Source organism: Balaenoptera borealis (genome assembly GCF_965194805.1).
Source record: "Balaenoptera borealis genome assembly, chromosome: 14".
Classification (NCBI taxonomy): Eukaryota; Metazoa; Chordata; class Mammalia; order Artiodactyla; family Balaenopteridae; genus Balaenoptera; species Balaenoptera borealis.
Window position 1 is genome coordinate 16232780 of NC_138875.1, and position 27673 is coordinate 16260452.

The 27673-nt window shown below is 42.5% G+C and overlaps 1 protein-coding gene across 23 annotated transcripts in view; it reads right to left on the bottom strand.

The window, feature by feature from the left end:
- NEDD4L (NEDD4 like E3 ubiquitin protein ligase) overlaps positions 1 to 27673 on the bottom strand; it is a gene marked incomplete at its 5' end in the record, with an annotated part of 340566 nt that overhangs the window by 57980 nt on the left and 254913 nt on the right. For 8 of the 23 annotated variants that reach the window (XM_082354964.1, XM_082354966.1, XM_082354980.1 and 5 more), the window contains 10 exons: positions 47 to 244; positions 1314 to 1433; positions 1920 to 2051; positions 7037 to 7096; positions 8727 to 8801; positions 11064 to 11240; positions 12399 to 12531; positions 17980 to 18248; positions 19792 to 19894; positions 20067 to 20128. In XM_082354964.1, the coding sequence (XP_082211090.1) occupies positions 47 to 244; positions 1314 to 1433; positions 1920 to 2051; positions 7037 to 7096; positions 8727 to 8801; positions 11064 to 11240; positions 12399 to 12531; positions 17980 to 18248; positions 19792 to 19894; positions 20067 to 20128 (1329 nt within the window). The remainder of the gene's footprint in view (positions 1 to 46; positions 245 to 1313; positions 1434 to 1919; positions 2052 to 7036; positions 7097 to 8726; positions 8802 to 11063; positions 11241 to 12398; positions 12532 to 17979; positions 18249 to 19791; positions 19895 to 20066; positions 20129 to 27673) is intronic. The other 15 variants (XM_082354972.1, XM_082354969.1, XM_082354982.1 and 12 more) reach the window with 11 other exon arrangements.

Genomic DNA, 27673 nt, shown 5'->3' on the forward strand with positions numbered 1-27673 from the left:
CAGACCTCAGGATGAAAATGGAGCCAAATAAAAGTAGTGACCTTACCCATGTTGTAGTCTTTGTGTTATGGTCAATGAAGAAGGGCCGGCCGTTGGGCGCTATCCTCATTTCCCAGCCGGGCGGCAGGAAGCTCTGTGTGACTTTGTGTTGTGGTTTGGGGGAGTTGTAAGGTGATGGCTGTGGGGACTGTGGATTGGAAAGGGTATCTTTCACAGCCCGACGTATGGGTGAATCCTTGGCACCCTAAGGAATAATAATGCGCATTAGAAGTCTTATCAGGTGCTAGTCCAGAGGGGTCAACATGTACCTGGGGGTCATGGAACGCTCCTCTTTGAAGAGGGACAAGGGGGAAGCTCCTAAAAAACCTGCTTGGTTTACTTTTCAAATTAATCTAACTGTAAGGTTTTTCTACTGGTTAAACACACAACAATATTAAGTACGTATAACCACCATCCTTTGATAGCTACTTGGCACGTACACAAAATACTGTCCCGTAGTAAGCATTATGGATGGAGATTTTACAGAAGGTGGAGAAGAACATGCCCCTGCTCTGAATGAGCTCACAGTCTAACGAAGATGGACTGGCAATTTTTAGAGCAGAAAAGAAAAACCTCCATCAACGGAGACAGCCACCTGGAATTGCACAGTTGTTACCCAGGACATTTACATCACAGTTTGGAGGCGATATCGCCCATTCCCACTTATCAACATCTTAAACCCGGGCATGGAGAAGCCCGCAGCCATCTCTAAGATGCAGTCACGTTTAGAACTTCAAAGGTTTAGTCTCTGGTATTTGTGATGTTAAGGGATGTCCCTAAAACCACACAAACAGGAGGGCGCAAAGCAGATGCCCAGCAGTGACTCAGAGATGCAAACATGCATCAGAAACACGGAGGCTGATACAATGGAAGACCTTACGGTCGAAAGGAAAAACGGATCAAAGCAACAGCTATGTTTAAAAACTCAACGTAAGCATGGATATTTGAACCAATACGAGTTATTATGCGAGTCTCATGAGGTAACAGGCAGTAAGGAGCGAAACACAACACGAATGGAGAGAGTTCTGAAAAGAGGAGCCCATGTCCAGTACAAGCCACCGTGGCCTCAGCCCAATGAGAATGAGAATCACGTGAGTCCAGGGATGGGAAGTATGGAGTGAGGCGGCACAAGGACACCCCTCACCACGAACACAGCGACTGATTATCAGAGAGCAAGGTGGCTGAGAAACGCAAGTCCCGGTTCAGAGAGGAGAGAGAATGAGGAGAAGTCACAGGAGAGACGTGACCCCAGTTAGATGACGTAGCCTTCTCACCTCCAGTGGGGCAGATAAAGTTACTGTTGGCGAACTGAGGCTACGAGGCCGGCGGATCTGAGGCTCGATTAGATGGTTGTTACTGTTTGTGGCGGATCCGGATGCACCGTCTTCTGCAAGCTACGTTGGAGGCAAACACAAGTTAGCTTCGTGTGGGGCTCTCCCTGCGCGCGTGACTGCGGTGTGGACCCAACAACACGGCCAGCGGTGATGAGAGGTCTGGCCTGTTTAAAGCACGGAGGAAATGCCTGCGCATAATAATGGGGGGAAGGACGGGGGAAGCACACTCCGAGGAAATAAAAATGAATCACCGGCCGGCATAAAAACCAGCCTCAGGAAAAAAAGGGGGTTCGGAGGGACGCTACCCATTGCAATAAGCAGGCTCTTATCACATCACGTTTTTAAAACGGACCATCTTGGGAGAGACTGAGTCAGGGACCAAATTCTTCCTTAGGCAAATATTATGTTTAAAAGTAATGCATGTGCGAGAAAACTGTTCTTAAACATGGGTTCTTCGGAACAACACATCAACATCAGGGACATGGGGTTCGCGTACGTTTCGGCTTCTACTGCCTGTGACTATAAGCTGTGTGGCGATCTGCATACCTGCATGATAGGTCGAGTCCAAGTTGTGGTTCGATTGTTATGATTGACATAGTATGTGCGTCCCTTAGCATCTTTTCTCTCTTCCCAGCCTGAAGGTAGGCCCGGCGTGGTATGTACATAGGCCACTGATGGCTGTTTATGTAAGAAATCATTATTATTTAATATCTTGCATTTTTCTGATCAACTTAATAAAGTAATACATACCCAGAATTATTTGTGCTAGACAAAGTGAGTTAATTCTAATGGTACCGAAAACATGAGTGCCTGGAAAACAGCAACAGGTTTCCAATAGCTTTAAACCTACTGTGAAATGAACTCCTACACAAGCCATAGGGTCAAAAATCTTACAAAACTCAGTTCCAGGCCATGCAGCCTTCAACATAAAGGGTTGACATAAAGGGTTGCTGCCAACGTGATCATAAGGAAAGAGAATAATGTGACAATTCATTTGAGTTACTGCATTTTACTGTCAAACCACGTAGAGCCTAAAAGGTATTTCAAATTGTTAAATGTTACCGACTCTGAGAGGGATGCCCTGAATATTTTTTCCTCAATCTAGCTGTCACAGGGATGTTCTCTTAGCTTATTCCTAAATTCCTCACCAGCTTAGGGCCCTTACACTATGTAGCTTTTGGCACGGGGGCGGGGGGACACACTCACAGAGTCTGTTCTCTACGAGGCCTGCTTTCACACTAGTGACTGACCAGATCATCGCAACTACCCCAGCCCGGAATGCCACCTGGCAATCTGAGGCCAAAATTCCAAAGAAGCATGATAACTGAGGCTGTATTTCCCGCCGTCCTCCCATATGGAGTTTGTCTCCTTAAAGGGTGAATGGAGCACAGGTAGCTTCTGGGCTTAGAGATATGTGCAGTACAGAGTGACTATGGTTGGATAGTTCAAAGCAGATCGCAAAAGGCTTCCTGCGACACTTTTGCTTGTAAGAAGCAGTCTGAGAAATGCAGGCGGGGTGGAGAGCTGCTGGAAAGCAGCGTGTCTCAAAGACTCACGGAGGCAAGGGGATGTTTGTTTGAGGCCAGTGCCGTCCAGGACGTCCTGGACGTCTGGGTGCTGCGCATGAGATCTATAGCTGGGAAAGGGCTGCTACTCTAAGGAAGGGGGTAGGAACAAGAAGCCAACCATGACTACCAAGGCTCTTGGGAGAGCGTAAAAGAAACAAGAGGCCAAGCATCAGGAATAATCTCTTACGTGAGGTTACAAAAGGAAACCACTTCTTTTAGGGTACCATCTTCCCTAATTAGGATCTTCTGAAACTCCAGACATTTTACCAGGTGCAGTTTTCTTGATTAGGCTGAAGATGTCAATCTCTTAGCCCAATCTCTCCTTGTGCTCATCCCATCTTTCGTGTTCTCTACCAACAATGTACCTTGGCAAAGAGGGTCCCCCAGTCCACTGCAAGACCTTGAACTGAAAAGCAAGATCAGGGATGCAGCCATGTAATTTGGGGACTGCAGGCAACGAGGCTTAATATCCTACTTCATGAGCTCAAACAGCACATTCCAGAGAAAAACAGACCGGGAAGCAGCTGCCTTAATGGTTATTTCTAAAACACATTTACCCAGCAGGGCAAGTGTACTTATCTGAAAGACAACTTTCTGCTAAAACTGAAGCAACTATTTCCTTGACATTATTCCAGATAAAGTCCCCAAGGCCCCATAATGGCAATTCCAAGACTCTGAGTATGGAGAGTCCTGGATCTAGGTGTGGGGATACAACAAGAGTGGAAGAAACATCAACATGCAGACCTGATCCTTCCATGAGTATTAAAGACAGATGAATCTGTGTACAGCTGAAAGCTCTTTCCACCTTCCTCCTCTCGCTGTGACACCAACACAAAGGAGATATTTCCAGGCTACTTTTTATCTGGGCACTACAGCAATGGATTCTGCTGACCTAATGGACTCTGTAACCTAAGTTCGTGGTTGATTAGTATTTTTGGCCAAGTACATGCTATCAAGCCTTGACATACTGTTTGTTTATATGAGGACCAAAAATGTTTCGGCTGAATGGAATACTAAATACTAAATGCTGCTTTTTGGCTTCCCCGTTGAATTATTTTTTGCGGAGAGGCAATTAGATGTGCCCTCAGAAAACTCCATTTTGGAAACCTTAAGTAAGGATAGTTTTACAATTACAGTATCCCTGGAAAGGATATTTACGAGGAGGCTAATAAACTAACATAACTGGTTTGTGTCATGGATAATCTCAGGACTGAGTTAGAGCAGAGTATTGGAGCAACCAGGTTACGTTCATAGATCCACAGTTAACAGGACTAATCAGTTTATGGAAAACTAGGAGTGTTGTAGAGAACACTGAATTTGATTAAAATGTTCCTTCTACCTTCTATTGAGAATTGAATTGGCAACCTACGATCTAGTTCCATTTACGCAAGATGGTGTTATTAAAATGGTTCTTTATAGGGTTCTTTCCAAATGACCATGAAGAACAACCTGTGTTGAGGATTCCATCTGCGACTCAAAACACCACCTCCCACAGCTGGGGAGGGGGTGGGGCTCGGCTTCTACGAGCAGACCATGGCAGGGGCGCAGCCCTGGAGCCCACGTCAGCCTTCTCCTGCGGTGTGCGTGGAGTGCGCGTGCCGCTGCACACGTGCATTCCTCACCACCTCAAGAACATGTGAATTAATCAGGAGACAAGTTAGAAAACGGCCAGTCAGCTTAATTTAACACTTCACAGCTTTTCATCTGAATTCTACCGCCGTGTTTCACAAAGCCAAGGAGCCATTTAACTGCAGCTTCATGGTGGCTCCATTTATTTCCTTAAAATGAAGAACTCAATTACACTGGAGCTGTAAAAGTTTCAAAATGCTTTTAAAGATGATAAACGTTTGGCGCTATCACAGATTCTCCAAGATTCACTCAAACCCTGCCACACTCTTACCTCAGTGTATCATTAGGGTATATATAGCAAAACCCCCAAACTGTGCTATGCCTCTCGTTTTCTCTCACAGAGAGGGTTCATGCTTAGCCAGCTGGAAAGTGACACCAGTGCGTATTTATTTGTCATATGTCAAAGGGTTGTGGCTCCGCAGATGAGAATCAGGGCTTGTTCATTATACTATAGAAATAAAAGCACTACCATGGAAAGAGAGCAACACCAGGATGGTTAATAAAGCCACATGGCGAGCAGTGCCCAGGGGGTGGAGGCTGAATGTTCATCGATGTGGGAAAATTACATAAACTGCGGTGCATTCACATCACTGACTACTATGTAATAATTAGTATGTCCCGAAAAAATGACCACAAGTGAATTAATATCAAGTTGATAACTAATACGTATATGAGATCCCACTTGTGTGTGTGTGTATGTGTGTGTGTATGTGTGCACGCATGCATACACGTGTACGTTTATGAGAGCACAGAGGAAGGAGTGGGATGGGGAGTCCCAGGGTAGCTCCAGGATGACACAGCACACTTCAGTGTTGCGGCTGACAGGGAGAAGGTGTAAAAGAGGAGGAAACACATGGTAGGAGATGGAATTGGAAAAGCAAAAGTAAAGGCTATTCGTCACGAGGGATGGTGAGGGTGCAAAAGAAATAGACGTGATAATTTCTAATGCAGCCATAAGGTAAGTTTGCTTATTCCAGGTGAAAGATTACCAGGTATGTAGAAAGCATGAGAGTAGATAAAACATTTAGGAAATATTACTACCCAGTCTTTGAAAATAGAAAACAAAACCAAATTCCTATTTTTAATTCATTGCTGGGGGAGGGGGAGAGCACAGGCAAGAAGAAAAGCACAGTGGCAGGGCCACGGGGAGCTCATTCACATGCATCACTTCATCCTGCCAGGTGATTCTGACCATGGAACCCAGGACGATCATAATTCAGTTTACCCTGTCATTTAATGTCATCAGCTATCGCAACACTGCAACACTCACAACAGGTTCCAAGGCCAACAAAATGCAAAAATGATAGTAGATGCTCATCAGCCCCGCACTCTTATTAAAATCATTTCATGAAGTGATCCTGTCTGCCTCGCAGCTCTACTCCCATGGAAATTACTAGCGCACAATAGGTAATATACGAGTTTATTTGAACTTTCTTGAATTCTACTGGAGGCTGAGCCTCGCCCACCCAACACATGCCCTTCACTGCAGCTCAATACCTTAAACTGGGCTGATTTTTGCTGACTGCCACTTCTATTTTCCAGTGTACAATGCTGAGCGGTAAATTCTAACAATATAACCAAATTGTTCCTTTAAATCAACATCCTGCAGAAAATCAGCGATTGTATATGTATTTAAAGGTGTTCTCGAGTAATAAGCAGTTACAACAAACATACAAAGTTAAAACAGTAAGGACAATTCTTCAAATAGCTACAGCAGCTCCAAGCATAAACTATAAACTAGCCTGTCTTTAGGGATCAAGGAGAAAACAGGCAACTAAAGTACACAGTCATGCAAGTTACCCACAAACATGAATAGTAGAAATTACTTAAAATAATGAGTAATAAGAATAACAGATACTTGGCTTAAAAACACCATTTTTCTAGATCTTTTCAATTTCTTAATTATACTCTTTCTTCTCTCCTCCTAAATTATATGAACACTTGTTCATACCTGTGAACCTGTGGTTAGGGGCCCCTGGTAGCAGAGAAAGGTCACTGGTTCATGCTTGTGATACAAAAAATCTAACCCAGCCTTTGAAACGTGGTACAGGAAATGTATAACTGAAAATTCACATGTATAATTGCATGCAATTCCTGTGGCTTCCTTGATTCTCCTCCAACCAAAATATTTTACCCAAGTCTTCTAAACACATGGGAAAAACTTATCAGGAGTACAAACACTAAAAGGCAGAAATAGACTCTAAATGTTCAGATTAAAATGCACTTTAAACAAAGCTTGACAGTATTCCTCATAAAAGTATACGGGACTAAAAATCAATTCGTTTTACCCAGTACCTTCAAACAACGTGAAAGTGAGAGGTTTAAAATAAGAAGCATGCAGGTCTGTGGCACATAAGAAGCTGCTCTTATCAAAAAAAGAAGAAAAAAGTATATATTCACCATTACCCAAAATATTAAAACCAACCCACAGTTTTGCCATTAATGTCTGAACGAGGGTATCATTACCGTTGGTGCCTCACCACCCGTGACAGTTGATGAACGTGCTCTCCCAGCTGGGGCACTGGGCTGTTAAATGATAATTTACATCAGTGAAATGCATTTCGGGAGACCACCCATTGCTTATTGAATCAGGAATCAGTGCTGGTGCAGCCAGTAAGGCAGGTGACATGAATCAAAATCTCTGCAATCCACCCGGTCCAAATAAAGTTGAGCAACCACTGATGACCAGAAGGGAAAGAGGAACACGATCACCCTACCATCCAGAGAAGGCTCAGGTTGCAGCCCTGATCTGGGTAAACGATGAACTGACAACCTCAACGACGTGAGATGTCTTATGAAAAAAAAAAAGGAAAGCACCACTATTGTGCCCCCACTGTTAAATAATTAGCAGATTCTTAAATCTGTCAAACTCAGAAATTCAAGTAAGAGGCCACTGGTGATCAGTGAGTTCACAGCTTCACAGAGCACAAGGAAAGAGGGAAGAATCATCAGTTTTCAGGGAAGTGAGCTCTTTTGGCCAATAAAACTGACACTGATTTTTGAAAAGGAGAGAAAGCACCATTAATTCATCAAGGAAGATCACAGAATCATCTGAAGAGTATCCCATTAGTCCATCACAGCTGATTGTTCTGTTTTGGGGGAGGCCTGTACTGCATCCCAGAAAGGATGCTCTTGTCAAGCTTCTGACCTACCAGCCCTTTCCATGTATGCCACAACTGCATCTATTATGTTGATTACTCAGTTGACTAATGTACTCATCAATTCATTCTGTAAACATAAAAGACTTAAAGCCTAGGCAAAAAAAGTCCTTCGAAGTTGAGCAAAAATGTACACAATAGGGAAGACACCATGATTGCAAAAACTGTTAAGTGCAATCTTTCTTTCCCTTCAATTTTATATGCAATAAACAATGATCATTTCATTGCAAACAATTTCACATGCAATAAACAAGCGCTAACAGTGATCAAGGATTTGTCGTAATAAAAAAATTGGTCAAGGTCAAACATCAAGTTAAGCATGCTGAAACCACATAATATTTTCTCCTCCAAAACAAGAAACAAATTTACATAAAATTTACTCTTAATGTGTTTATTAAACATCTCCCAAAGCAGTTCTGGTCTGCTTTCCAATCAGAATATTCATTTTTATTTATGTCCTATATTATTAAATACCCTTTACACTTCTGTATTTCCTGCTAGTTATGAAAATTGTGGGAAAGTGGGAACAAATTACAGCCAACTCTTGAGTCAGTAGAGCTGCCTTTAAAGAGATGGTACAGAGGCTTTGCGGGTTAAGAGTTTAGGCCATTAGTAATGGAAAGAACTTCTTGCTGCCCACCTAGAAGAGTTCTTCCTGTGTTCTTGAGATACAGGTCACTCAAACACAGCTTTAGGGACCAAATGAAGTTTTTAAAAAAGGAATTGTTAATGTTTAGGCCAAGTAAGCACATCAGAATTGGTATTAATTTGGATGGAAAAGCAAAACAATGGAGTTTTTAGCATTTCAGAGACTTTGGTGACAATAACAACTCTTTGTATTGGAAATTCACTCTCCTTGGGCAATTTGCTAGGAAATTTTAATGTCTTATGTATATGGTAAATGGATTTGCACAGGAAAAACTCTTCCTCAGTAGCCCAGATGATTTTAAATGAAAGCCCAAAGAGCCAGCTGATGGCTGGAAATGAGCATGGGTTACCGGTGGTAGATGGGCCTGCTCTGCGACCGCGTCGGTGACACTGCAGGACCTCAGCCTCGAGGAAGGCTCTCTCTGCTGAAGGGCAGGAAAGGACACGGAGCATCAGGAACACATATTCTGAGAAACGAGTTTCACTGGTTTAAAAATATATATCACTCAAGCCTATTCACTGCTCTTTAATATTAGAAGGTAATTAAATGAAACACCATCTTTTCGGGGTAATGAGAGTAATCTTTTAAGGAGTCAAGTATCTTCCACTGTCATTTTCAAGTGTCTTAAGCAGATGGGATAGAAATAACGTTAAAAATAAGAGGCCAAAACAGGAAAGGGGACTCCACAGATAACATTCGAGTGCTGCTTTAATAATGGAAAAAAGAAGCTAGAAGTCCTGTATTCTGCTTTGAGACGCAACCTCTGGGTAAATTCTAGTGGAACACGAATAGAGGAAGAGATACTGACATACAGTTTTTAAACATTTATTGACTATTGTGACCAATGACAAAGAATCAGTTGGATTCCATTTCCAGTGGAACTCAAATATAATCTTCGGCTACTTCTGAACGGTTAGGTATTTATATGTTCAGCTTCTGAATGGAGTTCAGAAGTTGTACAGAACAGGAATGAAGGAAAATAGGTGCGGTTAATCTAAAAAAAAAATCTAGAGTGTAATGTATAATATGTTCCTCTCACTTGTTTGTATTAATCTATATGGTTAAAAAAAAAAAAAAAAGACCACAGATCAGCAGCAGGTCACACACACACAAGGCAGGGGTCTAATTAGCAACAGGTTTGTACATGGGACAAGTCTGTAGCATTTCCTCACTTTTAATATTTTGCAATCAGGAAAATGGGGTAAGGTCAAAGACAGAGTCTGTGGCAGTAAATGGGAAGCTTTTCAAGTCTTTTCACAACGGTTAGCATGAAGGATTCATCCTTTAGTAAAAGTTCATGCTGTTGTCCTTGAATACAGAGTGACCTTGACAAGCAAAACTGGAGAAGAACCCCCTACTCCCCTACTCCTCTCTTTCCTAGTCACTGTTATTTAATAGTTGAACCAGACTCAACATGAACTTAAAATAATTCTGACACTTGCACTTGGATCTTAAAGACATTTTATGAACCTAGAATAATTAATGCAGAAGCTCCCTATAAAAATAATAAGAGATGATAGCTTAATATCAGTGCTGCCTGAAATGATGGCTTTTCACTTGGTAGACTAAAGGTATACCACTGCTATGCTTCTGGCAGTACTTACTTCCTTTTATAAAGTTTTAAATATATGGCTTCCTTGCTTATGTTGTTTCCATAGCAACAGTTTTATCAATTCAAATATCCCATATATGCAAACTCTTTTTTTTCCTGCCTCTTTAGTACTAAATTTTCATCTCAGTGATACTTCTCTTTCTGAAGGACATTCATAGAATTTTAATACAACAGCACATTAGCTGAGTCATCAGTGCAACTCATGACACGGGCCAATGGTGTCTTTTAAAACAAAAACACATAACTGAAGGAGTAACAATTTTGTGAGTACTTACTGGCTTTTACATTTTATGCAGTCCTCCTATTCATTTACATTTGATATGGCTGTAATGATGACTATTTTTCTAGGATGCCATTTCCAGCAGAGGGACTACCATCATTTACTACAGGACATCTGTAGGTTCAATTTCTCGAGAGACACTGAGACTGCACTGCTTCTCAATTTTATGCATGAGCAGGAATTTTCTGTGGGCTTTTTCTGCAAAGCTTTGTGTTGTCAAACACAGGTCTTCATGGCTGATTCTGTTGCTTCTCATTGGGGCTCAGTCCCACCTGAAGCATCTACAATGAATTTCCCTGATGGTTAAGAACCCAAGTTCAAATGCTACCCTGGTGACAGTGTCACAATTTCACAACCTTTCTCAAGGATTGGTACTCTGGGACTTGGGAGATGTCTTCTATCTCCTGTTCTAACCTTGTCTTGGATGGGTCACTTAAAATCACGTCTTCATCTGTGAAACGAGAATGGTAAAGCACACAGAGTATGACGTAAGAGGATTAACCCGGAGACCCAATGTCTCCCAGGTCCCAGTGCGAACACCACCTTTATGACAAAGGTACTCTTTATGAACCTTTGGCTGGGAAAAGAAATTCTACAAGGTTAAAGCTGATAAAACACAAGTCATAGATTTGAGTTTTTTTGTGAATCAAGAAAGATTTTCAAAAAAAAAAAAAAAAAGAAAGATTTTCACCTGCTTGGGCTAATTTTGGTATAGTCCTGCTTCTCCTAGGGAAGGAGGAACTTTGGAAAATGTCAGAGTTATCTGGGAGCTAGAAGACAAGACTATTACTTACGATCAAAGAACCAAACTGCTCCCCATTGGAGTCCGGAGTGATCTGAAGCCGTCTGTTCAGTTCCTCAGACAGCTCCTGGGGGCTGGTCCGAGACACAGGCGAGGCTGGTGGCGGAGGCAGCACCAGGCTGAGGGAGTCTCCACTGATGCTCACTTCTTCCGAAATGGTCTCCCAAGGCTACCAAGGAACAAGACGCCGCGGTAACTGCTAGGACGAGGGACCCTCTCATTCCCCGCCCCAGTAATAACCCTTATGATAACTGTAATTCACATTGAATGAGCACTCAGGAGGCACACAGTCTTCTCAGGATCCATAAGGAAATAAAGACTACTACCCTGATTAACAGATGAGGACACTGAAGCAGAGGGAATAACTTGCTCAAGGTAACAACAGAGCTAGGAAGTGGTGGGGTCAGGACTTGAGCCAAGGAAGCCTGGTCCCAGGGGCTGTGCTCTCAGCCCCTTTGTAATAGCGCCTCTCTGAGCAGTGCTTTGCTTCTAGCACTTGATACTACCTGCATGGGTTAAAAAAATATTCTCAGGAGTTTGTTTATGATTTTCATGAATTTTCTTTTACTCTAACCGCTGAGGATTCACAATGAAAACAGCAGACATGCTATAAGCTGTAAGTAAGCCCTGGTATAAAGTAACTTTTAGTGAATTTATTACGGCATCATTCATGTTGCTTTTCTAATTTTGATCACTGGAACATTTTGTGAATGATCTTCCTAACGCAATGTTTAAAAAGAATGGATTTCTAATAAGTAAACAGAGTTGTTAAGGCAGCATGGAAGTCATGGTTTGCTGCCTTGCTAATTTGCTGTTCAATTTATATACATTCTTCCCCAGTAATTTACCATGAGCATTTAAGGGTAAACTTAGGAACATTTCTGTTCACCCAAATTTCTATTTTCTTGGTAACAAATCTCTTTCACTATGTCAAAACTACTCAGTAAAAACTTGTATTTGGTACCCAAACAAGTTACAGGGCTACTTCAATTGCGCAAAGACGATGACCATGTCGCCCTTTAACAAGAGATGGTTAGACTCTGGGGAAAAATAAAGGATCAAGTGAAAACATCTTAAGATTTCCATGCTAAAAATAATGTCATTCCCTTTTGTAGTAATGTAAACTATGTGCACTCATCAAAGATGGCTTTTGTAAGCACTTTCTAAGTTAATAAATAATCCCAATGGTCATCAATCAGCTACGAGACCATGAATCCTTCCTTTTTACACAGATTTACCGAGACAAGAAATTACGACACAGGATCAACCTGGAGAATACGGAAAGCAGGAGCTCCAGGGAGTGTGCCGGCAGAGCGGGAAGTCCTACCTCAGGGCCGTCTCCGCCCTCGCTGGGCTCCAGCTCCAGCTCCTCGCTGATGTGTCTGCGCGAGCGGAAGCGCCGGTGCGCTGCCTCCTGGTTGATCTGCCGGATGTTGCTGTCGGACTCGGAGGACACATCCCTGGGAGCGCGGGGGGAGGGTGGGAGTCAGGAGAACCGGTGCTGACACCTGGCCCCTCAACACCAACCAACACCCACCAAGGGCCTGACGCCTAATACAGCATCAGTGCTCTCACGCCCAACACTGACAATCAGCTGGCCGTTCAGCAGGGGAATCTGCCACCATCTCTCGGCTAAAGCATTCTCCTAGGTCCCTTTCATTGAAATACAGTCTTTAAATGCATCTGTCCCAATATTTTTGGGTATCCTTCAGGCACATACTGCAGCATGTACTTTAGCGTTTAAGAAAGAAGAGAAATCAAAGTCCTCCATCCATCTGCCCCAGTGACAAGTGAGGCCTCTTGAAGGAGAGGTGACAGGTGAGCTCACACTCGTGGCCAGTCCGTGGTGACCCCTCTCTAGGAGTCCAGCAATGACAAGGCCGTAACCTTTGGTCACCAACAATTAACCAATGAGCACAAATAGTATAAACTCAAAGCTGGGCTCTGGAGGGAAATGCTCCTGACGCAATGTTAACTTTTTCGGCCTCTGAGGATCTCATTTTGACAGAATCTCAGAAGCATGACACTGCATTTCTCCCCATTAAACTCCTTTTTAAAATTCACAAACATCAGGCAATAACCTCCCAAATCAACTGGGATTTGAGGAACGCTGCAACTTTATTGTCTTTTTTTGGGGGGGGGGTGGGGGGGCGTCATGTAACTCTCTTAATTCAGGATGTGAAAAGCATTGAGTCAATCTTGAAAACTTCTGCACTAAATTACAGGCAATTCTCCTTTGGGAGAAATACTACTTGGAGGCTTTTAGAGTAGAAGTTTAAATGTCAAAATGTTTTTCAGAGAAAACCTTTACAGACTCTTTCAATAAGACACCATATTCAGTTAAAAAATGACGTTGCAAATTAATATTTGAAAACATTATTCAGACTAAATGAAATCCAGTATTAATCAAGGACCCTCATTATAGACTCTTCCTAAAACATAGGTTTTAAAACATTCTAAATGAATCTCAAGCTAACTTATACTATTTTCCTATATTCCCCCCAAAGAACGTGCTAGGCCCCTGTAACAGTGAATAGTCTGCAGTAAGCAGCACTGTTTGTAAATAAACAGGTGACTCTTTAATGCCAGTTTCCAAGAGAGTCTGAATATTTTCACCAAAAATCTTTACATTTTTTAGCTTTACTGGTAAAGGGACAGTATGAAGGTTACCTTTCTTTAATCCACATTAAAATAAAAACTCTTGATATTAAGATCTGAATGAAGTTTTACTGCCCAATATACAAATTTTTAAAACCTAACAGAAATATACATTTTGCATATTTTATAGTTGTATTAAACTATAACTGGACTAAAAATAGTATATTAAGCAGGACTCCTCAGAAAAAAAATCGCATAAGGCCATAGAGAAACTAATTAAAATCAAGGGACACACAAGTATACTAACACAATTTCTGAAACCACTAAAACAGAATGATAAAAAATAACACTCTCTTGGATATGTTAGAAAATATAATATTGTCTTTGTGATTTTATACTGCTGCCATGATTTTTATAGGACATTCAATTCAATTTCACTTTATAATGACTGGCCTTACTTAAAAATATTGTATATATAAAAGTTTCATCAAAATTTTAAATCTTCACTTGAAATGCCAGGTGTCACTTAGTCAATATCAAATGTGTGTTCCGGGTTATAACACACACTTGAATTGTTACAGGGATTTCGGAGAGGTTGAAAAGAATAAGGCTTTAATATTGCTATGTTTGCATTTTCTATCTCTCAGAAGTATATAAAAATTCCATTATTCTGGAAGGACTTATTTTAAAAGGGGCATTTAAAATCAATTATGCTAATCCTCCTTATCCAACATGCTTGAATAATTAGTAACCAGTGTGAACCAGAAACAACTAAATAGCATAAAGAAGAAAGATGTCTCTGATTCTGAAATTCCAACCCTGGGCTTTTTTATGGTCTTTAGTGATAAAATGAAAATGTTCATACAAGGGAGGCCTTTTGCCCTTAATTAAGCAATTGAACGAGAGGGCTGTTGAAACTGACAGGAAGTTTAAATGGTCACTAATGGGAAGATGAACATTTAAAAATATGTCTGAGCTGGCAAATTAAAACAGAAACATGATTTTATTGGGGGCAGGGAAAGAATTTAAGAAGTGGCTATTTCAATTTTCTTCAGTCATTAATTTCACATATATAGTCTTCATTTGACTTTTATGGGAATATACAAATTAATAAAGAGAAGGAAAACCATAAATTTATCAAATTCAGTGCCAATTAAGATCAGCGCATCTGATCATTTACATTCATATACATCAGTGACTAATGATGACCTGAGTCATAAAGATATGATTAAATTACTGCTAAGATGGGAGACGGCCGAAGTGGTTTAGAAAGAGAAGTACTGAAAAGAGTTAAAGTAAGTGTTTGAGTCTAACAAGTTCATTTATAGTCTTAATGCAATTCCTTCATGTTTTTAAACTTGTGCTTTTAACAGTAAAATGTTTACAGTTTACATTTAAATAGGATAAGGACAATTCTAAAATTAGAGGCATTTTAAAGGCCACTGTCTGACCTGAGAGGGCTGGGGAGTGTTCTGTGGCCGCCTTCCGTCTGGAAGCTCTGCATCCAGGCCTGGACATTTCACTAAACCACGTGCCTGTACCCACTTTTCAGAAGTGACTCATCTGTAGTCATTCATTCAATTAAAAGCTCCTACCTTGTGCCAGGTGCTAGGGGTTGATCTGTGCGTAGGAAACCACAGTCCCTGCTCATACAGGCAGTAAGAGTATCATGTGCTCTGTGTCCTGACAGGGAGTCACAGGGCTTTCAGAGAGACCGGGACAGAAGACGTCTGGTGCTCCCAGAGGAAGGGATAGTAGGCTGACATCGGAAGGTTACCAGGGGAAGGGGCACGTTCTGGCTTTATTTTTTGGGGCGGGGATTGGGGGTTAGCACATCCATGGGGCCAAGAAGAAGGGAAAGTAATCAGAAAGCAGCTCTGCATGATCAGACCTTTCTGCGTTTCTGACTGTGGCTGGCAGGAGGCAGGGTGAGGAGGACCCTGTAAGAACAGCCTGAGGGCAACGGGATGTCAATGAGGACTTCTCAGGGGCTGAAGTTTGGAGTGCAAGCCTGTAGCAAACTGGGTAGGAAATGAGAGTCTCCATGACAGTCTTAATTCTCTGCGCAGCATGTGATCATCACTTCTCTATCTGACTTCCTCAGATACAGCCTTTTAATAAAGACCCTTCTTAACATCCATTCCCCCCCAACCCAAACTTGCAGTATTCTGTGAAAACTGAGTTACACAAAAAATCATTTTTGAATTAAAACAACACATTAAAATAACCTGGTGGGCTTGAGGGCTTCTGGTCAAGCCAAATAAAGTTAAGGAAAAAGAACCCCACATTCTCAAACAGTTCAGACAGGATGAGGAGATTACTGTGAAAACCGAATCTTTTTCCTCATCTAACTTTTCTCTTGCTTTCTAGAAGTCATGCTTGGTGGAAAGGAGGTACCTGGCAGGTCCCACCTGGAGCTCTGCAGACGTCCTTCCTGGCTCAGCTGCCTCACTGAGGTGGACCATCATGCCACTGATTTCTCCCTAAACTACAGGTGAACATGAACTCGGAAGAACCACAGTTTCCCTACTGATGAGCCAGCATTTATACAAGTGAGAGCTTGTATAAATTCCCTCATTAGCGTTTCACAACTCTGTGAGGAATTCCTCATTAGAGTTTCACAACTCTGTGAGGCAGAGAAAGTAGCAATTGTCCCCAGTTACCTCCTAAATACAGACTTGGTTGCATAATTATTAATGAAAGTGAACATTTTTCTATGTATGTACTGGACATCAGTCTTTCTTTGTGAGCTGCTAGGAGTCACTTTTCTACAGAGGTCATGACACTGTGGTCCCCAGAGAGTGTTGTTTTCAAGTATTCCTTTCCTATGACCTTTAGCAAAGGTAGATAAAGGTAATTCGCTTAGGGTACTGCTACCAAGATTCTTCTGATCACTACATGTAACCAAGCCCAAGGCGGTTACTTTTTTTTTTTTTAACTACAAATAACTAGAGTAGTCAAATGGCTTACAACAGTTTTAACACCTATGGTCATTAATCAAAGGGAAATCGTGAAAAAAAAATTAAATAAATTAAAAGAATCAACTAAACCATTTCCATTTATATTTCTATGGGAAAAAATTACAACAAAGAAGAGTTCAACGTCATCTGGATGTTGGGATATTTATGCTGTCCTGGGAACATAACTGGTGCACACACCGTGTGGTCCAAAGCTGACCAAGGACGGCTGATATTCATGAGAACCCACGTAGGGGCTTAGGAAGGATCGGCTATTCACTGCTGCAGATTCTGCAAGCTTTTCCTCTAAACCAAACAAAATCTAGCCTATACTTCTTGGCCACCTTTCCTACCTATGCAGGTCATCTTTGCAATTTCTAAAGATAAAAGGGTTACTGACAACACCATCCATCCCATTGCTAATACTTGCTAAAAACCATCAATAGCAAATTTCCTTCAGAGTCTGGGTTAAAGAGAAAATTATCTCACCTCATATACTTGCTTTTATTCATATTGAAAATTATACAATTTAGTGGTAATTACCTCCTTGTCTTGACTGCTAGGGAGGTCATGATTTCTAGGACAATTTTTTCCTTTTCTGTTTTTACTATTTTGGTTTTGCCTTTTATTGTACATTAATAGTTTTAGGTCTTGCTGTATACTATCATTCAAAAAACAAGCTGCTTCAAATCCTTTTTTATAGTAGTTGAGGTTTAACCAGTGTTTATATGCCATCATTAGACCAAAAATGGTCGAGTGAACAGAACAGTAATCAATTCACTGTATCCCTGAGGCTGGCAAGGGATTAGAAGAAACCGTAATTACCAGTTGTGAGTTAGCAAACCCTCCCATGTGTCTGTAATTATATCAAGGGGGTGATCTATACATTTTCCAAAAAGGAAAAGAAAAATTTTGAGAGAGTTTTCAAATCAAATAATTATGGAATAAAAATCCAGAAAGTTAAACAGCCAATATGTTTGCTATTTTCCATGATGGGTTAGCCAGGAGAGGAAGCTGAAGAAGGGGAAAGTGATGTGATCACCAAATGTAAGATAAACCGAGGAAAAATAACCCCTGCTTTACATCTCACGAATCTACATAAAGAAGTCCTACAAAATAAATGAGTGCGTGTTTACAACAGGAGAACCTGATAGGAAGGCAAGAGTTTCTTTACAACCTACAAACTCAGGCTCCCACGTTCTTTAACTCCACGAAGAGGAATCCTGTTGTACTGCACGACCACGCGCTTTCACCGGTACAAGATGTACTTCCCAACCTCGTCCCAGGGCACTGCCACGTGCGCACCTGACCGCAGAGCGTGGGGACGTGTTCCTGACCATCGACGGTACTCACATTAGGCTGGGTCGGTGCCACTGGGTGGTCCGGTTGTTGTGGTTGACATAGTAAGTGCGACCCAAGTTGTCCACCTTTTCTTCCCACCCGGGGGGCAGGGGAGGGGGGGGAAGCTCCTCTTGGTGCTGAGACGCCGAGTCATTCGAGTCAACGACTTCCCAGCCGGGCTGTGGAGCACAGAGGGGAGATGGTGAGGCGGCTTTGATGGCTACAGGGCGCGTGTGCCCTTCGTCCTCGCTCCTGTGCTCTCTGGCTCTGACGGTGGCTTCCTGCGCCACATTTAAAGAAATTCCCAAAATAGGGCAAAAAAAAAAAAAAAAAAAAAAAAATCAATTCTAGGAGCGTCTCAAAAATATTCTGAGCCGTGGCCAATGAACTGCGCTGCCCTCTAAGAAGATGACACTGCAGGGTGCCACTCGGATGGGGATCTGCACAGGCTGTCACGTTACCTAAGTCACATTACACTCTTTTCATATTTCGTGTTTGTTATTTTGACCTGAAGGCCTCCGGGGCCGTACAAAAGCCTTGCCGATGATATGGGTCACGCTACAGCTGTCGTCTTTTCAACACCTCCGTAAGGTAAGAGGGAGCTGGGAAGACGAGCCCTGCAGCACGTGTGTTCTTGCAGAATCCGTGGCCTGCCCGGGCGTCAGGAGGCCCGGGGCGCTCTCGCGCCCCAGGGAGGAGGGGAAGCTCCTGTGCTGCAGGGAGGACGGACAGCCAGGTAGCCAGGAGCAGCCCGGAAGCCACCGCTTCCCACTCAGCCCTTCCCCGCCTGCTGCCGCCGCATCAACAGGCCTCCTGGTACCAGAGTCAGACGTGCTTTTTTTGCAACACATATTTTCGGCATTAAGTATTCCTTCCTGACACTGCCTAGTAAAGTCACTGGAAAATTAAGTAATTCACTGATTACTACAGTTGGAAGGTTGGAAGAGTGTGAAAAAAAAAAAAATTCCTTGGATTTGAGATAAAACTCTGTGGATGTGCTTATGAAATCTTAACATTCAAGACTGCCTACCACCCACTTCAGTCCTTCTCACAGAGAGAGATGAAAGCTTGCACATGAAATACTGCCTGGTAATATGACCTCTGGATCTGAGTGGGGTTCGGTTAACTTGCCCATAATGCATTATTCACACATCATGTATATGCAACAGCTGCGAACAGATGTGCAAATAAGCCACAGAGAGGTCTTGTAAACGGGCATTTTCAGAACAATACGAGAATCTGTCTAACAAAACAGCACCATCCGAAGCCTGAGCTGAGACGGTACCCACGGTAGAGGTACGTGACTGGAGGGTTAAAAGGTGGCCTTGCCAGGAGGGAACAAAAGACCATTCCTCTGGACAGCTAATTCCAAAATGGCATTTCTACCTAATGCACGCTCTCACCTGTGGGCCAAATGAGTAACAAACTTGGATGAGTTCCTGAATTATTTTAGTCACTTGAAGCCATTCCAAGTGCTAAAAGGAATTTACAAAGAGCTGCAAGTCCAAAGAAATAAGAGAATTAAATATGTGGGGAGAATTTCACATGGCGGTGGGCTGTTAATAAAACAGGGGTATAGCAGTTTAAAAAGAGACACCTCTTCAATTATTAGTGTTATAACATGCAATGAAAAGTTTATCTTTTTTGCTAAAAACCAACACATCGGTAGATCTGTCAAAGACGTAGAATCATGGACACACTGAAGTTTCTTCATATTTAAGCTTTATAAACTCTTATTTCCTTAAAATATAAAATCTTAAAGTAAAACATCAATGTGCTCTTAGGCGAGGAAAACAGACCGAGGCCCGAAGCTCTGTAGCTTACCTCCATCTCATCCCTCGGCTCACTGTTTTCTTCATCTTGACCTCCGTTTTTGGGCATATAGGCCATTTTCAATCGCAAAAATCCCTTAACTCGAGATTTATGACTGCATGATGGAAGAAAATTGGTTATAAAGGATGTGACTTAGTTACATCTTTATGATGGTTCATATTTACGATGCTTTAAAAAAAAAAATGCAACAGGAAAAGAAGTTGGAATTTTCCTCAGAGAAAACCAAGAGCCAAAGCGTAAGAAACGGCTGCAGCCCAAAGCCTCACCTTCTTGGTCTGAGGAGAAAATCCTTAAATGTATAGGGTCGCTCCATCGTTGGATCTTCTGTCTAAAGGAAGAAAACGTAAGTTTCAATACTCCTGATAGTTTCGTATTTCAGATACACCCAGGTGGATTACAGAGAATACATTTTCATGTTTTAGAACGTGAGCCTGGTGAAAACAGAGTTGGTTCCTTACCCAGTACTTGACAATTAATTACACATTTCATAGGTCACAAAGCTTTACTCAAGATCCACTAGATGTCACTATCAACACCCATTTTTAGGAGTCAACCTCAGCCTTAGACAAATTACAAAATTAGAGTCGTCATTCCCAAGTGTAATTTCTAACTGCTGGGTGCAGGGCTCAATCTCACGCTGCTGATTAATTCTGGAGAACCAGGGGTCACTGGTGCCTGCCTGCTTGTCCCTGTGATTCAAGAAACCTAAAGATGCAGTTAATAGGAAAATATGCAAGATCAATCTGTGAATGCAATTTGACTTTACTTTTAACATTAAAATATCCTGTCATCTGAAAGACGGTTGCCTCCACAGAGACTGTCCTAGGTGGCGTCATCCATCAGCCTTTTGCTGGTGCTTATTTCAAGAAGCTATGAATGTAGTGGTGGTATTTATGCATTTTTGAAAGAAATCAGTATTTTACTGTGCAAAATCAGATGGTCAAAGTAAGCAGGCAACTGGAAAAATAAATGTTACTATTTCATTAATTTAAAAATACTATGTGCAGTAAAACTTCAAATACCTAAACTCTTTAATTAAACACAATTAAAAACATTTACTTCTGTAGCAAGAGAGGCAAACCACAAAATGATTTATTACGTAGCAGAAGGGTATGTGTGTGTATATGCATTTATATTTGTAACATTATCCGTTTATGTCACTCTCTGCTTTAAATTCGCGATGGCTTCCTACTCTGCTTATAATATGCTGAAAATTCTTTCCTATGGACCTATAAGGTTAAACATGATGTGGTTCTTAATTACCTATAACCATTCACCCCATACTCCACCCGTCCTGACCTCCTCTGTCCCGCGTGCACATCACGTCTAATCCTGCCCTAGCAGGTCCTTCTGCTGAACAGCTCCGGCTCCAGATGGCCACGGCGGTCTCCACTTTGTCATCCAGGTCTGGGATCCCAAGTCACATCTTCAGACACCACATCCTAAATCGCCACCATAGCCTCCCTTTATTATCCGCTGTCACAACATCCTGATTTATACCCCCCTTTCACCACCTGAAATTATCTTGCTCATTTATTTATTAACTAGTTTATTAACATCCATCACCTGTAGAATATAACCTCATGAGATCAGAGACTTGGATTTGCTCACCACTGTATTCTTAGTGCCAAGAGCGTTGCCCGACACGAAGTAAGTACCTGTACAGGTAGCTGATTAACCCACCTGATCTACAGTAAAGTACCGAGGCCACAAAAATTCACCGTCACTCAAGAAAGTCAGTTATATTCTCTAGACTTTTTTCTAAATTCAGACAAAAAAAAAAAAAATCAGAGAACTTACCGGTACTCTAAAAATGGAACTGTCCCTACACTACATAGTTTAAATGACAGACACCACACAAATCAAGAGGCAGACGTCCTAGGTCTGTGTCTTGGCTTTGTTACCGACAGAGCCATGTGGCCAAGGACAAGTTCCTTAGCCCTCTGTGTCTCAGTGTCCTCATCTGCAGAGTAGGGCAGTAACAGGATCTTACAGAGTTGTGACGATTAAGCCAATCATTTGAGCTGGTATCAATACATAGCAAGTTCTCACAAGGGTTCCTGGCACACTTGACAAATGTTGGCCATTGTCATCATCAGCCAGTTCTACATTTTCATGTCACTTGTGAGCACTGCCAACTCAACACTCTGCAAAAAGGCAGGGCATTAAAAAATGAAAATTCACCTCCATGGAAATTCTCCAGGGTGAACAAGACGGTGATCTTGCAGATAACAACGGGATTCTTCCTGGTTCTACTCAGGCTCCTGCTGGATCCTATTCCCTGGAGAAAAGCCCAGGGGAGACTCCCAGGACAGCACTGAGATGGTAGAAAGCCATCTCAAACAGGTTGATGCTAACAGTATTATTGGCCAAAATAGACGCTGCAACCTCCTGTTCCGGGCCGTGAGCACTCCAAAGAAAATCTTCTGGTTACACAGCAATTTCATCTTAAAAAGATTTGCTGCTTCCAACGGAACTGCAGTTACTTTGACATATATGTAATGAGGTAAATAACTTTGTGGGCAAGTGGAAGGGAATGGCCTTATGAGGACCTTAGACTCAAAACAGGGATGCAACAGCTAAAAGCACCCAGGCCTTAGACGGAGCCCCTCCTGCCCCCTCGGCCCTTGTCTGCACCACAGATCAAGGCTGAAGACCCAAGGTCCGGTCAGCCTTCTGATCAAGTCATCTCCCTCTCTGGGCCCAGGTGTCCTCACCTGTAAAATACAGGGAGTGGTTAAATGGTCTTTAAAGTCCCTCTAAGGTCTATGATACTGAATTCTGTACACGTGAGAGGGAACCATTACCCTGGTACCAGCCGGAATTATAAAAGGGGTGTTCATCGTCTGAGTTACCTTCAAGCACAATTAAGGTGCCAAATAATATCACCACCACCCCCAAAAATGCCTCACTGTAGGAAAACTGAAATTCAAGTTAACCCTGGTTGCCTTGAGTGGCACTTGACTAAAATAGGAGAAATTAATGTTTTTAAAATAGCTCTCTCAACCCCAGTGTGCTTCCCATAGATACAGAGATTTTGCATCTGGTAGGGGTGATGCGCTGGGACTCAAAGGGCAGGGGAGACACAACTGACGGACGAGGCAAGGAAAGTTTCCGAGGCATAAAAGGCAAACACCCACCAGAAATGTCATTCTGTTGTTAACACAAGTCTTGGAGTTATTTTTGTCTCTAAGTAATTATTAAAGACAAGTCATAAAATCCTGTATGAACTTCTGGGCAATGACACACAGGATTTAACAGACAGACGTAAAAATGATAGTGTTCTTTAAAAAAAATCAGTAAGGATAGGACAGTTACAGGGACTTCCCTGGCGGTCCAGTGGTTAGGACTTCGGGCTTCCACTGCAGGGGCACAGGTTTGATCCCTGGTCGGGGAACTAAGATCCTGCGTGCCGCGCGACGCGGCCAAAAACAGAGTAGATCCTGAAATAGGAGAAGAGAATGCTACAAGAACAGGACAGTTACAGCTAAGTTCACCCCTGGTGCCACACTGTAAAAGAATAAAATAGAGGCGCTCAGTTTGAGCTGCACTACAGGCGTCAGGCTGGTAGGACTACCTTGCTGAAATACAGTCTCCATCTCCGCTCTCCTCCACGTGCCTCCAGCTCGTCACGCTGCCCAAGTCTCCCCGGTAACAACGTATGTCATCACAGTCGCGTGCCTCTGCTTACAGCCAAGGTGCTCTTTCACAGAGCTGGATGGAAACTTGGTATCATCTATGTGTATGCCCTCATTTTATAGGTGAGAAAAACAGAGGCCCAAAAAGGACTGCTAACTTATTAAGGTTACCAAGGCAACCTGCCCATCTCCAACCTCGGAGTCAACTATTCCTGAGAGATCTTTTAAAGCTTGACATTTGGAGACTTCTGTGAATATGAATCTATGTTTTCTTAATTCTCAGATCTGCATAAAAGGTCAGACGACTAACCTTATTTACTCTCCCTCTTCCCTCCTCGTCTTTTACTCACTCCCACCCACACTCAATAATAAATAAAATGGAAAAAAATATTAAAGACGGGTGGCATATTTGGAATAGAAGCAAAGGAAATAGATCCCTACCATTCTAAATTCCTTGGGTCCAATTTCCTATCCTTTTTCTTCCACAAATAAAACTGGGAGAACTGGTCTGAGAGCCAAGAATGAAAATGAATGACAAGTCAAAACTATTTTCTTTCATCTGGAAGCATCTGATAAAGCACCGAGGAATCCATGATCAAAGGGGGAAAAATAAGTTTCTTTTCTTTCTCATTATCACTCTTTACTCTTTCCTGTTTCAGGGACAAAAACCTAGCCAACACTGGCCTCCTTGGTAGTCGAGGTAGTGAGGCTCTAACACGCAGAGCACATCGCAGCTTCACACAACCCTCCCGGCCCCGTCTCTCTATTTCAAGTGGCCTCCTTCACTCGTCTCCCTGGCAGAACTCCAACCCGGACTGTCCCAATGCTCACAAGGGCACACAATTATCCAGAGACCCAACAGTGGGCAGTGGGCCGAGGAGGACCCGTGGTGCCCCAGTCTGAGATGTTCAAGTGCCCTGACCCTCTGGCTCTTCCTGGTAGGCTTCTCGGGATCAGGGAATTTATAGCTGCAAGAAAGGACAGCTTAGGAGAGCCATTCCTAAGAATTTAAAAGCATGGTTTTATACTGCAAATGCCACTTTCCCCCAGCAACTGCACCCAGAGGCCTCTAGGACTGTAGCAAGGGAAGAAGGTTCTTTAGCGAACATCAGTTACTAAGTCTAAACTATGTTTTTCAAAAAGCACACCAAAATCCCACAAAGTAGGGTATTTAAATGATTAAAAATAATTTCCTAACAATCATGAGAGGTTACATTAACTTCAGTTTTGTGGCCTTGAATCTTCTCCATCAAGTTCCTGATTTAGAAAAGAGCTTCATTCAAATGTCGCAACTTCTTAGACCAGAATCAAGGCAGAGATGATTCTTTTCTAAAGGTAGAAAGGTTCATGCTATCTTGGGGCAACAAGATAAAGCTTAAAATGCCTTGTAGTAAATAAGTGTGTATATATGTCAAGATGGAAGTGTATGCAATTAGGTATTTTGCTAATATAGATTTTAAAAATAATAACAAAAGATTACTTCTCTTCTTTATCTTAATATCTACGATTCCAAATTTCTGGGCCTTTTCTCTACCTAAATTAAATATTCTTGGTATATTAAATATGTAGAACTATAGAGAAACAGCCTCAGGTAGGGGAAAAAAGCTGAATGAAAAAATCACCACGTAAAACTTGGTGTGGGAATCCCTCCACCCCCAGTTCCCTCCAACAGCCAGAATTATTATCTTAGGAAAAGGGCATCCAGAATCATGTATTTTTCACCTAAGCCAGAGAACTCTGGTCTGATCTCACCGGAGCCATCTAATAGGGTGCCATTTGCCACGTGTGGCTTTTTAAATATAAATTTTAATTAATTAGAATGAAATAAAATAGATAAATTCCGTTCTTCAGTCACATTAGCTACATTTCAAATGCTCGGCTACCACATGCGGCTACCGCGACGGTGGCCCTGCTAAGCCACGTGAGTGAGGAACCTGCCTCACTGATCCTTCATCAGAGGGTAGAATTATGTCTATCAGCAAACATCTGTTAAACGAATAAATTCTCTATCAGCTAATGGGGCTGGAAAGAATTAATTAATAACCAAATACCCAGTCGGATTTGTTAAACCTGGAGAAGGCTTGGAAGGGTGGGCAACAGCAACTTCACCGCCACATGACTGCTCTCCACTATCTTCTCTCATTATTAGTAAGACCTAAGTTCTTTAATCTAAAATTTGATGACATCAAACAATACTGAATCCATAGGCCACATAGCCATACATGCATAAACTGCCTTGACAGTGGTCATATAGCTATCAAGAAAAGAGCATCCATTATTTATCCACAAAATATATTCAAATGCTAACATCCATTTTACATGCCCACACTTGCGTTATCATACAAAATTAACTGTGCTATTTTCCCATGAGCGTCCTACACATATGATCAAATATACATACGAGAGCACCTCAAATCTTGGGACCAAAGCCATATTATCCACTCAGAATATGCCGGTTGGGTTCTACTACCACTTAGAGGATAAAGAATGCACCTTCACCTCTCCTTCTGCTTCCTTTGTGGTCCATCTTGGAGACTGTAGTGGGCTCCACAAAACCAGTCAATTTTAAGGAGGAGATATAGCACTCCAGCGTAAGCTCATCCTGGGACAGACTGAAAACTGGGAGGCTCCATTTCTCAACTGGCTCAGCTCCTGTGAAAGTCCTCGGTCCTCTCTGGTCTCTCCCTCTTCCACTCTTTAACCGGCTGGCTTCTATTCCAGCCTGGAGCCTTGGCACTGCTTCCTTCTTTGAAAGCTCACTCTTGCCTCCACCGAAATCCAAAGGTAAAATGTTCCCTCTACTGATGTGGTCTCTGAAGAGGAACACTCTTCTATTCTCTGGGAGTTCCACTCAACTGTTCAAAACCAATCTGCACTCAATCACTCAAGGGATTGTTGGAGCAAGTTGTTTAAAAATTTCACCTACACCTGTTAGAGTTAATACATAATTTGCCTTGACTGTGATGTGGTTTTTATGTTGAGGAAAAGGGAGGTTGGGGACACCCATGAAAGAACTGGCCAACCAACCAACACTGCCTAAAAATGTGAGGCGGTTACAGCTTCAACCTGAAGAGCATGAAGAGAAGACTCACTGATGTAGAAATACGTGAACAGTCTTTCTGCACAAAGGCTGAGACATCCATACGCTCTCAATGTGACTTTAAAAGAACAATCAGGGTTCTGATGGCTTAGGCCATCAAGCATAAGCCCACCTTCCACAAGCACCTTGGAGCTTCAGGTTTTTATACAGAAACAAACAAAAATATTCTACTGATATTACTTTTGCTTCCGATCTTTCGGAAGGGAAGGCGCTTGAAACCTTTCTTCCTTGACAGCTCCCCTGAGTAAGCAAGGACACAGTGCTTGCCATCGTGTTCCTTACCAACAGAGCTTCACAGCTTCCTGGGTGAGACACAGTCCTTCTTGGTCTTTAACAGACAGCCATAGCTAGAGTTTCAGCACAGCAGGAGGCTCACACTGGGTGGTTTGAGTCCTTTTAGCGTATAGACTGCTTATACTATTTGCTCACATAAAGCGTTTAAAAACGTAATAAAATGCCCTCGGAAGGCAGAAACGTTTGACTCATCCTCTCTCAGGTGCTACTTTAGGCACTTAGTGCTGCCCCGGGGAAGGAGGGCCGGGAGCTGGAACACGAGACCATCTACCTCCCACCAAGGAGGTCTTGGACCCCTCATTCTATCGATACTGGAACGTGCGAGAGTCACCTTTAAGCTCAGTTAATGTCAACGGCCCCAACTGTTTTGCTGCTCATCTGAGTGGAGAGGAATGGTAGCACCACCACACACGCTAACCCAGTACAACTTCCGAAGCCAGAGTGGGTGTTTCCAGCTGACAAGTTCACTCAGTACTGACAGCATCTTTTCTTTTGTCTCTGTGCCGACTGAGAAAGCCATGGAAACACTAGCTTGTACAGATGTAGCCCAAGAGAAACAGCATGTACAATTCTAGACACAGGGAACAGACGTTTGATTAGACCCAAGAGGTGAACTTGAAAGCAGGGACATTCCAGTGACAAGGAGGAGGGGTCTGACAGAAGCAGGTAGCTGTTTTGTATGAGGTGACGAAGGAAGACAAACTAAGGAGCAGACGAGGAAGCAGCCAGTGACGTTGCCAGGCGTCAGTGGGTGGTTCAGAGGCACTTGATTTTTACAGTTAAGCTATCTCCTCTCCCCTTGAAAGGACCACCTTCTAGAAAGGGCCAGGGCCAGAGTACA